Below are 13,227 nucleotides of genomic sequence, written 5' to 3'. Positions count from 1 at the left end.
GCCTTTCTTTCAAAAACAAGGACATTTCTAAGTGACCCCAAACTTTTGAACGGTAGTGTAGATGTTATTGAATTGGAACAGGAAAAACACTGCAGTGCACTTATGAGGAGTTGACTATCACTACTATCACTACTTCCCAGAAGTTACAATTTCAAACAATATCATGAATGAGCAACATTGGGTCAGAATGGATGAGAAACACTCATGGACAGACGGAAGGAGATAACATCTGGAATTAATGCATTTTAAAAAATAAATCAATAACATCAGTCAGAACATTCTGTCATCACCAGATATCCCTGTTTCTAATTACGTGGAAACATCAACAGACGTTGAACAAAATACAGACACTACTGTTATTTCATTTCCTAAACTTTTAATTCAAATCAAACTTTATTTACACAAAACATTTTAATAAAGTAAATCCATCATGTATCTATTTATCTGAAACCCACAGCAGGAATGATCCAGAGTAGCTTTGCTTTTCTAAGAGTGTTGTTCACATCCTGTCTTTTTATTCCCATCTCCTGACAGGAGATCTTTGTCCTGTCTTTCTTTGCTTTTCTAAGAGTGTTGTTCACATCCTGCCTTTTTATTCCCATCTCTTGACAGGAGATCTTTGTCCTAACTGTCTTTCTTTTTTTGTGTTTTCATCCTATTTTCTTTCTATGTGGATGTATCTTACGTGCGTCAGCACATTTACCATCTGAATTAATATTTTACCTCTGACTGAGCAGCCATATGATTACTCTCCTGTGTGAGTCCGTACATGTGCAGTTAGGTGCTCTTTGCGAATGAAGCCTTTACCGCAGTCACCACAGCTAAATGGTTTCTCTCCTGTGTGAGTCAGTATGTGTCTCCTTAGGTCCCCTTTCTGAATAAAGCTCTTCCCACAGTCACCACAGGTAAATGGTTTCTCTCCTGTGTGAATATTCATGTGCCTGGACAGATGTCCTTTTTGTTTGAAGGCCTTTCCACAAAAGGGGCAGGTGCAGGGTTTACCACCGTGACAGAGTTGGACATGGGACTTCAGTTTACAGGTGGAGTTATAGAGTTTTTTGCATAAGTGGCATTCACCGACTCTCTTCTTGGCAAAAGTCACATGTCTCTGCAGGTCAGCATTCAGAGGAAACATTTCACCACAGTCACGGCAGTGGTGAGGTATTCTAGATGTGGTGCTGAGTTTGGAATGGTGTTCCCCCATTGGTGGGTTTGGATCCAATGATGGGCTGCTGTCAAGTCCTACTGTGTCGGTGCTTACAGCTGAACTGTGGCTGAAGGCATTGTTTTGATTATCTGGAGGGTCACAGGGAATGTTGAGACCCTTAATGCGGGTCACAGTGCCAAAACGTGTGAAATCCACTTGTTTACAGTCACTCTCTCTGTTCTCCACAGTCTGGATTTGGGGAAGAGTCAAGGACCAAAGTGGGTCCTCCGGATCACATTCCCTTTTCACAAGGGAAGGAGTGAATTTGAATTCTATGATATCAGGCTCCAGACCTTGAAGCTCCTCCTGACTGGTCCTGGGTTCCTCCTGTTTCTCTTTAATCTGTGTGGGCTCTGGGTCCTCCTGCCCCAGACTGGGGCTCCACACTTGCTCACAGTGCTGCTGCTCAGGGTGAACCTCCTCTTCAGAGACACAGAGCTGCAGGGATTCTGGAGGGAAGGAGAGAGGAGGAGCAGAGGTCATCTATACAGACTTTAGACAAGCTGAGAAAACTCAATTCCACCATATATATATATACACATCTCAATGGAGTTGTGATGAGTGCTGGCAGAGTGTATCTCTGGCTGCATCGAGTCTCTATCTGTCCAACCTGTACAAATGTCCATTCTTTAACCTCTCTGGGATATGTGGGACGGTAGCGTCCCAACTGGCCAACATCCAGTGAAAATACAGAGCGCCAAATTAAAATAAATTAATATAAAAATCTAACTTTCATGACATCACACATGCAATACACCAAATTAAAGCCACACTTGTTGTGAATCCAGCCAACGTGTCAGATTTCAAAAAGGCTTTACGGCAAAAGCAAACGATATCATCTGATGACAGCACCCCAGCAAACAAACACAGACCATCATATTTCAACGCTCCAGGCGCGACAAAAAAAAAAGCAGAAATAAAGATATAATTCATGCCTTTCCTTTGACAAGCTTCTTCTGTTGGCACTCCAATATGTCCTATAAACATCACAAATGGTCCTTTTGTTCGATTAATTCCCTTCGATATATATCGAAAATGTCCATTTATTTGGCGCGTTTGATCAAGAAAAACACTGGTTCCAACTCGCGCAACATGACTACAAAAGTGACCTGTAAGGGTTGTCCAAACATTTCAAACTACTTCCTAATACAACTTTAGGTATTTTTTAACGTTAATAATCAATCAAATTTAAGATGGGATATACTGTGTTCAATAACGGAGGAAAACAATGTGCAGCGAGCCTCTGTGTAACGCGCCACTAACAAAGATTACACTTCCCTCTAGCCTCATTCTGAACAGTTACTGCTACTTCTTCATTTCATTTTCATTTCATTTCATTCTGAACAGTTACATCTACTTCTTCATTTCTCAAAGGAAAAACCTCAACCAATTTCTAAAGACTGTTGACATCCAGTGGAAGCGATAGGAACTGCAAGAAAGTCGACTAGAAATCTGGAATCCCAATGAAAATGCCATTGAAAAGAGAGTGACCTCAAATAACAAAACTTCTGAATGGTTTGTCCTCGGGGTTTCGCCTGCCAAATAAGTTCTGTTATACTCACAGACATGATTCAAACAGTTTTAGAAACTTCAGAGTGTTTTCTATCCAAATCTACTAATAATATGCATATCTTAGCTTCTGGGCCTGAGTAGCAGGCGGTTTAATCTAGGCCCGCTATTCATCCAAAATTCCGAATGCTGCCCCTATCCTAGAGAAGTTAATGCCTACCTTTGTACCTGTGTTTGACCTGTGTAATTTTATTTGGGTGTTGCAATACGTCGTTTTAGAATTTTTTTTTTAAACAACTTAATTCTATGTGAAGTCGGTCAAATCTGTCATTTAACAGACACTCTTATCCAGAGTGACTTACAGTAGTGAGTGCATACATTTTCTTACCGACAGAACAACACGACTTTAAACATGCACTTCACAACCAAATGTAGAAAAAGGGGCGTGAATACTTTATGAAGCTAGTTACAGTGTCTTCAGAGAGTAGCCACACCCCTTTGACCTTTTTTTTCTCCCTCCACATTTTGTTGTGTTAGAGACTGAATTTAAAATGGATTACATTTTGATGTTGTGTCACTGGCCTACATACAATAACCCCATAATGTCAAGGTGGAATTATTCAACTCCTTTGCTATGGCAAACCTAAATAATTTCAGGTGTAAAAATGTGCTTTACTAGTCACATAATATTGCATTCTGTCACCAACAATAATAGGAAAGGGAGATACCTTGTCAGTTGTACAACTGAATGAATGCATTCAACTGAAATGTGTCCTCCGCATTTAACCCAACCCCTCTGAAACAGAGAGGTGCGGAGGGCTGCCTTCATCGACATTCACATCATTGGCGCGCGGGGAACACTAGGTTAAAACCTCTTTGGGCGAGGCGGCAGTATTTTCACGTCCGGATGAAAAGCGTGCGCAAAGCAAACTGCCTATCACTCAAGCCCAGAAGCTAGGATATGCATGGTAGTATTGGATAGAAAACACTCTAAAGTTACTAAAACTGTTAAAATAATGTCTGTGAGTATAACAGAACTGATTTGGCAGGCGGAAGCCCGAGCACAATCCATCCAGGGATTTTGTTTTTTTTGGTCATTGTGTTTTCATTCTATGGGAAACCGGTCATTGTGTTTTCATTCTATGGGAAACCTGATTTATTAGGGCCCAGATTGCAGTTCCTATGGCTTCCATTAGATGTCAACAGTCTTTAGAAATTGATCCCTAGGATCCCTAAGAGGTTTTAACCTCCTTGCTCAGGGGCAGAATGACAGATTTTTAACTTGTCAGCGCTGGGATTCGATCCAGCAACATTTCGGTTACTAATAACGCTCCTACCCACCAGGCTACCTGCCGCCCTCCTGTGTTTAACATGATTTTTGAACGACTTTCTCATCTCTGTATCACACAATTATCTATAAGGTCCCTCAGTCAAGCAGTGAATTTCAAACAGATTCAACCACAAAGACAAGGGAGGTTTTCCAATGCCTCGCAAAGAAGTGCACCTATTGGTAGATGGGTAAAAATAAAAAAGCAGACATGGAATATCCCTTTGAGCATGGTGCAGTTATTAATTACACTTTGGATGGTGTATCAATACACCCAGTCAATACAAAGATACAGGCATCCTTCCTAACTCAGTTGCCGGAGAGGAAGGAAACCACTCAGGGATTTCACCACGAGGCCAATAGTCCCACTTTAAAACCGCTACAGAGATTAATCACTGTGATAGGAGAAGACTGAGGATGGATCAACAACCTTGTAGTTACTCACAATTACTAACCTAAATTACAGAGTGAAAAGAAAGAAACCTGTACAGAATACAAATATTGCAAAAAATGCATGCTCTTTACAATAAGGAACTAACTTAAAACTGCAACAAACAAAAACATGTGTCAAAGAAATTAACTTCATGTCCTGAATACAAAGCATTACATTTGGGGCAAATCCAACACAGCACATCTCCGAGTACCACTCTTCATATTTTCAAGCATGGTTGTTGCTGCATCATGTTATGGGTATGCTTGTCATTGGCGAAGGACTAGGGAGTTTTTTTAGGATAAAAATAAATGCAATAAAGCTAAGCACAGGCAAAATCCTAGAGGAAAACCTGTTTCAGTCTGCTTTCCAACAGATATTGGGAGACAAATTCACCATTCAGTAGAACAATAACCTAAACCAGAAGGCCAAATATACACTGGAGTTGCTTACCAATAAGACATTGAATGTTCCTGAGTGGCCTAGTTACAGTTTTGACTTAAATCTAGGGATGCATGATATGTGGGTGAACATATCGGAATCGGCCAATATTAGCTAAAAATCGTATCAGCCTGATGTCTCGTTTAACGCTGATGTTAAAAACCGATGTCGGGCCTCCCGGGTTGCGCAGTGGGCTGTCGCGACCGGGAGCTCTGTGGGGCGACGCACAATTGGCCTAGCATCGTCTTGGTTAGGGAGGGTGTGGCTGGTAGGGATATCCTTGTCTAATCACGCACTAGCAACTCCTGTGGCGGGCCGGGTGCAGTGCACGCTAACCAGGTCGCCAGGTGCACGGTGTTTCCTCCTACACATTGGTGCGGCTGGCTTCCGGGTTGGATGCTCGTTGTGTTAAGAAGCAGTGGGTTGTGTTTCGGAGGACGCATGGCTTTCGACCTTCGTCTCTCCCGAGCCCGTACGGGAGTTGTAGCGATGAGACAAGATAGTAGCTACTAACAATTGGATACCACGAAATTGGGGAGAAAAGAGGGTCAAATTCAAAAAATAAAAACCATGTCAAGTCTACACCGTGCTAACGTAGGCACATGACATAATGACGGCTACACGTGCAACACAGCATTCCTAACCTCGCCCACAATGTATGGATCCAGCAGTCATTTGAAAGAGTAAGAACATTTCAGCGACACAACTCAAAGGCGAAATCCATGAAAGCCAAGAGAATGGAATTCATTGCCCTTGACAATCAACCATTCTCTGTCATGGGTGATGTTGGCTTTCACCGACTGGTCGAGCACCGCTACACACTACCAAGTGCGCAATTTTTCCGATGTTGCCCTACCAGAGTTACACAGTGATAGCATCACTGCTATTAGTTTTACGACATACATACTATGGAACGCTGTTTGGGTCTTTGCATGTCAAAAAATATACAGTAGTACTGTCAAAGCTGTACAACAAAGTCTGCAAACAAGCAAACAGCGGCCACGAACGATGTGTTTACAATACCGCGTTTGGGGTTTTAGGCTGGGTTTCTGTACAGCACTTTGAGATATCAGCTGATGTACGAAGGGCTATATTGAGGTTTGCCTTCAAAATAAAAGTATGTCATTGACAGTGATGCAAATGAATACAAATAGTAGAATTATGCCATACATTTATTTTGAAGGCTAACCGCAAAGTCCACTATTGTGGCTAATCCTTATTGTAGCTAGCTTCACATAGATGGGTCCGACCACCATTAATCAAATAACAACTGTCTTATAAATTAGAGTCACACCTAACTACTGAAACAGACTGTTTCAGACTGTTTTGCTATATATTTGGGGAAGAACATTGTTTGCATCCATTTTTTATTTTTGATGACCAGTGTTGTAGATGAGCGAGACAACTTTACCAGCATCATAGCATGTGTCTCGATGAATCGTGGTGACATATGAAAGACGAGTGATAGTGTAATCAATGTGTAATAACTAAGTAAAAAAATGTATGAGCGCGTTCAATTATTGTGTGACGTGCAGTCATATTCACGTGCTGATTGGTCAAACAGTGTTTTTTGACGTGTATCTTTTTTTGATATGCAAAGACCCAAACGGCGTTCCATAAAAATCATGTCGTGGAAATAGTCGCTCAATCATATTTCACAAATAGCCTGTGAGTTTAAATAGACTTTTAATGACTTAATAATAAAAGCCGAGCTGATTAATGAAAACAACTAACAGACTACTTATAAATTTGTCCTCCTTACGTCATACTCATAGTAACTCCTCTTAATGGCTCATCGCCTCTAGCATTTAGCAACCGTTACCATATTGTCTTCATATTAGGACATGGAACCTGTAGAGCCACAGAAATAGTTTCATGCATGTAGGACCATAGTAACAGACCATGGCACCCTACAGGCACCCTGCTTACTCCTCTGAAAGGGACACCCCTGTTCTGGAAAATACCAAAGAGGTGTAACCATTTTTTAATTTGACCTTTATTTAACCAGGCAAGTCAGTTAAGAACAAATTCTTATTTTCAATGACGGCCTAGGAACAGTGGGTTAACTGCCTGTTCAGGGGCAGAACGACAGATTTGTACCTTGTCAGCTCGGGGGTTTGAACTTGCAACCTTCCGGGTACTAGTCCAATGCTTCCGGTTACTAGTCCAACCACTTGGCTACCCTGCCGCCCCATAGCAACAGTACATAGTTGGCCATAACACAGTTACAGGAATAACCCGTCGTGCACGTCTAATGGTGTCTAATGACCCAGAGCACATATGTTGGCTAAAATGTTGGGCTAAAATAATAAATATCGGGTATCGTTTTTTTTGGGCAAGGAAAATATTGGATATCGGTATCGACCAAACATGTCACTAATTAAACCGTCTTGGAAATCTATGGCAACACAAAGTCTGTTTAGTAATGATCAACAACCAACGTGACAGAGCTTGAAGAACTTTTAAAATAATAATGTGCAAATATTGTACAATCCAGGTGTGCAAATCTCATAGAGACTTATGCAGAATTCTTACAGCTGTAATCGCTGCCAAAGGGGATTCTAACATTTATTGACTCAGGGGTGTGAATACTTACGAAAATGAGACTTGTAATTTCATTTTCAATAAATTTGGAAACATTTCTAAAAACACGTTTTCACGTTGTCATTATGGGGTATTGTGTGTTGATGGGAGCGACAAAAATATATTTTGAATTCCGGCTGTAACACCAAAATGTAGAATTAGTCAAGGTGTATGAATACTTTCTGAAGGCACAGTAGCTAAGTACCTATTTTACGTTGTCGTATCTCTGGTGTGATCCCCAGCAGTCTCCGTAGCCGATCATTCTCCTCCTGGTACTCCACCACCGTTTTCTCAACGGCACCGAAAATCTCCACAGCAGCCGCCGTTAAACGCTCATTTAAAAACACACTCAACAACTGTAGTTTAGACATTTTCAGTCGAATGTGAGTTGGGGTAGTCTATTCAGTTTAATCAGTATGTATTTCTTTACCCCACACAAGGAATGCAAAATCAAAACAGTCGTTTCCAATCCTACTTCCGTGTTCTAGTCAAGGAATTTTAGAAAACTCCTTGGTTTTAGTGGGTGGCAAACCCAGACACGCACAGCAGCGCCGCAAGCTGGATGGGGGTTTACCTACTGTGAAAGAAAGTTTACAGACCAGTAGTAAAGGGAAACCATAAATACATGTAGACAAACAGTGGTTATCATAAGTATAGGATAATGTGGCATAATCAATTCTTCATCAGGAGTCGACTGTATATCAGTGTTAACTTTGGCAGCTATTTTAGATTTAGTTTTAGTCAGGGGTGAAAGCAAGGCGGTATGGCGTTCCAGACAAATAAATAGTGGGGGTAGCCTGTACCGGTAAAACATAAGCCTATCACAATAATTAAAACAAAATGTCAAGAAAACTGTAGGCTATTACACACGTATTTATCATTACGCATGTCAGAGGAATTAACAATTTGCGAATGGACTTGTGGTATTGCCTACAATTCAATATGCGATGTGGTTCTATGATAACACAGAAATTTTGCCCAAGGCAGAGATGAGTGGCTGACACCAAGATGCGCGCGGGGACAACTGTGAACGCATCAATTCTGTCCCTAATGACAATCGGCCAATGTCATTACACTTTTTGGTGTTTTGTGTAAAATATGTCTCTTTCCATTCACTACTGTTTGGAGGCTGGAAATATGGTAGGGTAGAGCGAGGTATGTTGACACACTTTTCACACTGTGTAACAATTACTAGGCGCAATACATCACAATGGAGCACAATACATCACAATGGAGCACAATACATCACAATGGAGCACAATACATCACAATGGAGCACAATACATCACAATGGAGCACAATACATCACAATACATAACAATGGTATACATGTCATACCAAATGAAATAAGGAAGTCTTGGGCACATATGTTGTATTCATTACATCTTTATATCTTATTTCAGTAGGGAGTTGTAGACCGTTAAATATAGAGTGTGCACTTGTGACAATTTTCCCCATCAGCGGGTAAATTGTCACACTACGTCAGGTAAGTTATCACATTGGATTATCAACAAATAAGAACAGCCTGTCTGAGCTTGTGCTAGGCAGGGCTGGAATGGTGCTGGGGCCTGGCAGGGCTGGAATGGTGCTGGGGCCTGGCAGGGCTGGAATGGTGCTGGGGCCTGGCAGGTTGGTGCTGGGGCCTGGCAGGTTGGTGCTGGGGCCTGGCAGGGCTGGAATGGTGCTGGGGACTGGCAGGTTGGTGCTGGGGCCTGGCAGGGCTGGAATGGTGCTGGGGACTGGCAGGGCTGGAATGGTGATGTGACCTGGCAGGTTGGTGCTGGGGCCTGGCAGGTTGGTGCTGGGGCCTGGCAGGTTGGTGCTGAGGCCTGGCAGGGCTGGAATGGTGGGGCTGGGGGACTGGAAGGTTGGTGGCAGGTTGGTGGGGCCTGGCAGGGCTGGAATGGTGCTGGGGACTGGCAGGGCTGGAATGGTGCTGTGACCTGGCAGGTTGGTGCTGGGGCCTGGCAGGTTGGTGCTGGTGCCTGGCCTGGCAGGGCTGGAATGGTGCTGGGGCCTGGCAGGTTGGTGCTGGGGCCTGGCAGGGCTGGAATGGTGCTGGGGCCTGGCAGGTTGGTTCTGAGGCCTGGCAGGGCTGGAATGGTGCTGGGGCCTGGCAGGTTGGTGCTGGGCCCTGGCAGGGCTGGAATGGTGCTGGGGCCTGGCAGGTTGGTGCTGGGACCTGGCAGGGCTGGATTGGTGCTGGGGCCTGGCAGGTTGGTGCTGTGGCCTGGAAGGTTGGTACTGGGGCCTGGCCGGGCTGGAATGGTGCTGGGCCCTTTGATCAGGAAATGATCGCAGAAGTTGACACGGGGGGAATAAAAACCAGCCTCGTCATGGACCCCGATGTCTTGCTCCCAGACAAACTAAACAACTTCTTCACTCGCTTTGAGGACAATACAGTGCCACCGACACGGCCCGCTACCAAAACCTGCGGACTCTCCTTCGCCCACAGCCAAGGTGAGTAAAACATTTATACGTGTTAACCCTCGCAAGGCTGCCGGCCCAGACGGCATCCCTAGCCGTGTCCTCAGAGCATGCACAGACCAGCTGGCTGGTGTGTTTATGGACATATTCAATCAATCCCTATCCCAGTCCGCTGTTCCCACATGCTTCAAGAGGGCCACCATTGTTCCTGTTCCCAAGAAAGCTAAGGTAACTGAGCTAAACGACTATCGCTCCGTAGGACTCACTTCCGTCATCATGAAGTGCTTTGAGAGACTAGTCAAGGATCATATCACCTCCACCCTACCTGACACCCTAGACCCACTCCAATTTGCTTACCTCCCCAATAGGTCCACAGACGACACAATCACACTGCACACTGCCCTAACCCATCTGGACAAGTGGAATACCTATGTAAGAATGCTGTTCATCAACTACAGCTCAGCATTTAACACCATTGTGCCCTCCAAACTCGTCATTAAGCTCGAGACCCTGGGTCTCGACCCCGCCCTGTGCAACTGGGTCCTGGAAATTCTGACGGGCCACCCCCAGTTGGTGAGGGTAGGAAACAACATCTCCACCCCGCTGATCCTCAACACTGGGGCCCCACAAGGGTGCGTTCTCAGCCCTTTCCTGTACTCCCTGTTCACCCATGACTGCATGGCCATGCACGCCTCCAACTCAATCATCAAGTATGCAGACAACACTACAGTGGTAGGCTTGATTACCAACAACGACAAGACAGCCTACAGGGAGGAGGTGAGGGCCCTCGGAGTGTGGTGTCAGGAAAACAACCTCACACTCAACGTCAACAAAACAAAGGAGATGATCGTGGACTTCAGGAAACAGCAGAGGGAGCACCCCCCTTTCCACATCGACGGGACAGTAGTGGAGAAGGTGGAGAGTTTTAAGTTCCTCGGCGTACACATCACTTGACAAATTGAAAGGGTCCATGCACACAGACAGCGTCGTGAAGAAGGCGCAGCAGCACCCCTTCAACCCCAGGAGACTGAAGAAATTTGGCTGGTCACCAAAAACACTTACAAACTTTTACAGATGCACAATCGAGAGCATCCTGTCGGGCTGTATCACCGCCTGGTACGGCAACTGCTCCACCCACAACCGTAAGGCTCTCCAGAGGGTAGTGAGGTCTGCACAACGCATCACCGGGGGCAAACTACCTGCCCTCCAAGACACCTACACCACCCGATGTCACAGGAAGGCCATAAAGATCATCAAGGACCATCAACCCCCCGAGCCACTGCCTGTTCACACCGTTACCATCCAGAAGGTGAGGTCAGTACAGGTGCATCGATGCTGGGACCGAGAGACTGAAAAACAGTCTCAAGGCCATCAGACTGTTTAACAGCCATCACTAGTCACTTTAAACAATGCCACTTTATATAATATTTACACACCCTACATTACTCATCTTATATGTATATACTGTACTCTATACCATCTACTGCATTCTGCCTATGCCGTTCGGTCATCGCCCATCCATATATTTATATGTACATATTCTTATTCATTCCTTTACACTTGTGTGTATAAGGTGGTTGTTGTGAAATTGTTAGATGACTTGTTAGATATTACTGCAGGGTCGGAACTAGAAGCACAAGCATTTCGCTACACTCGCATTAACATCTGCTAACCATGCGTATGTGACCAATAACATCTGATAACCATGTGTATGTGACCAATAACATCTGCTAACCATGCGTATGTGACCAATAACATCTGCTAACCATGCGTATGTGACCAATAACATCTGCTAACCATGTGTATGTGACCAATAACATCTGCTAACCATGTGTATGTGACCAATAACATCTGCTAACCATGTGTATGTGACCAATAACATCTGCTAACCATGTGTATGTGACCAATAACATCTGCTAACCATGTGTATGTGACCAATAACATCTGCTAACCATGTGTATGTGACCAATAACATCTGCTAACCATGTGTATGTGGCCAATAACATCTGCTAACCATGTGTATGTGACCAATAAAATTGGATTTGATTTGAATATAAAATATGGAGGTATACTATTCCCTGCGGCTGAGACAGCACAGGCCAGTGTGACGACGCGTTCCCCTTTCAGCGGAGGTCAGTGACCCTACTTGTTTGAATCCACATCTGCCCACCACTTTGTCAGGTGTATGTACATTCCATACGTCTCCTGGTCCAAGTGGATATCTCTGTAGCACTTCTGCTACATTGTTGAAGAAAGCAGTAACTCTTTAGGAACCCTGTAAACCACTCCAAGCTGGCCTTTTTCTGCGCCCATTTGCACAAACTTCAGCTGGTGTGCCACAGAAAACTGGTAGGCAAGTCTTCTGACCTCACTTGGCAACAGACCAAAATAAATGTCAGCTGACCTATTAATATACTAAACAACCTGCATCTCCAAATCAGGTTGAAAAACCTGCCGTGGCTTTGTATAGCCAACAACTGTTGTTGGCGTGACTGTCTGACTTTCAACTTCTTCTCTGGTAACCTTATGACAATACCGAGTCAGAGTATGGTAATTTATGTCAAAAAACTTTGCTGTACTCCTGATTGACTTGTTCTGCAACTTCACCTGCCTCACATCCTTTAACATTATGCCAGGTGGTGTGCTCTGCTATTTTATCTCTTTCTTTCTTTCCTTCTTTCTTTCTTTCTTTCCTTCCTTCCTTCCTTCCTTCCTTCCTTCCTTCCTTCCTTCCTTCCTTCCTTCCTTCCTTCCTTTCTTCCTTAAAAAACAAATTTCCTCATTGCAATGATATATTCATTACAGGCTAACTATACCCACCTCCCAGTCTACTATCCTTGTTGCCACAATGCAATTCATAACACCACATTAAATTCCACCTGGCTACCCCTACCCCGGTCAACTGCCCTGCGCCCCACACAGCAACTCGCCCAAACATTCCCCATTTCTCCTTCATCCAAATCCAGATAGCTGATGTTCTGAAAGAGCTGCAAAATCTGAACCCCTACAAATCAGCCCGGCTAGACAATCCGGACCCTCTCTTTCTAAAAATGATCTGCCGAAATTGTTGCAACCCCTATTACTAGCCTGTTCAACCTCTCTTTCGTCTCGTCTGAGATCCCCAAAGATTGGAAAGCTGCTGTGGTTGTCACCCTCTTCAAAGGGGGAGACACTCTAGACCCAAACTGCTACAGACCTATGTCTATCCTACCCTGCCTTTCTCAGGTCTTCGAAAGCCAAGTTAACTAACAGATCATCGACTATTTCGAATCCCACCGTACCTTCGCCACTATGCAATCTGGC

At 44.2% G+C, this 13,227-nt stretch overlaps 1 protein-coding gene across 1 annotated transcript; it reads right to left on the bottom strand.

The window, feature by feature from the left end:
* Positions 1-190: 190 nt before the first annotated feature.
* LOC118369002 (zinc finger protein 25-like) lies at positions 191-7,981 on the bottom strand. Its single transcript, XM_035753516.2, has 2 exons — positions 7,703-7,981; positions 191-1,656 (listed from the first exon to the last, which is right to left on the bottom strand). The coding sequence occupies exons 1-2, from the start codon at positions 7,866-7,868 to the stop codon at positions 746-748; spliced, it is 1,077 nt and encodes a 358-aa protein (XP_035609409.1). The 5' UTR covers positions 7,869-7,981; the 3' UTR covers positions 191-745.
* Between the last annotated feature and the right edge of the window lie 5,246 nt (positions 7,982-13,227).

Source organism: Oncorhynchus keta, chromosome 35, assembly GCF_023373465.1.
Source record: "Oncorhynchus keta strain PuntledgeMale-10-30-2019 chromosome 35, Oket_V2, whole genome shotgun sequence".
NCBI classification, from domain to species: Eukaryota; Metazoa; Chordata; class Actinopteri; order Salmoniformes; family Salmonidae; genus Oncorhynchus; species Oncorhynchus keta.
The sequence above is the reverse complement of the archived record's forward strand: the minus strand, read 5'-3'. Positions and strand labels throughout refer to the sequence as shown.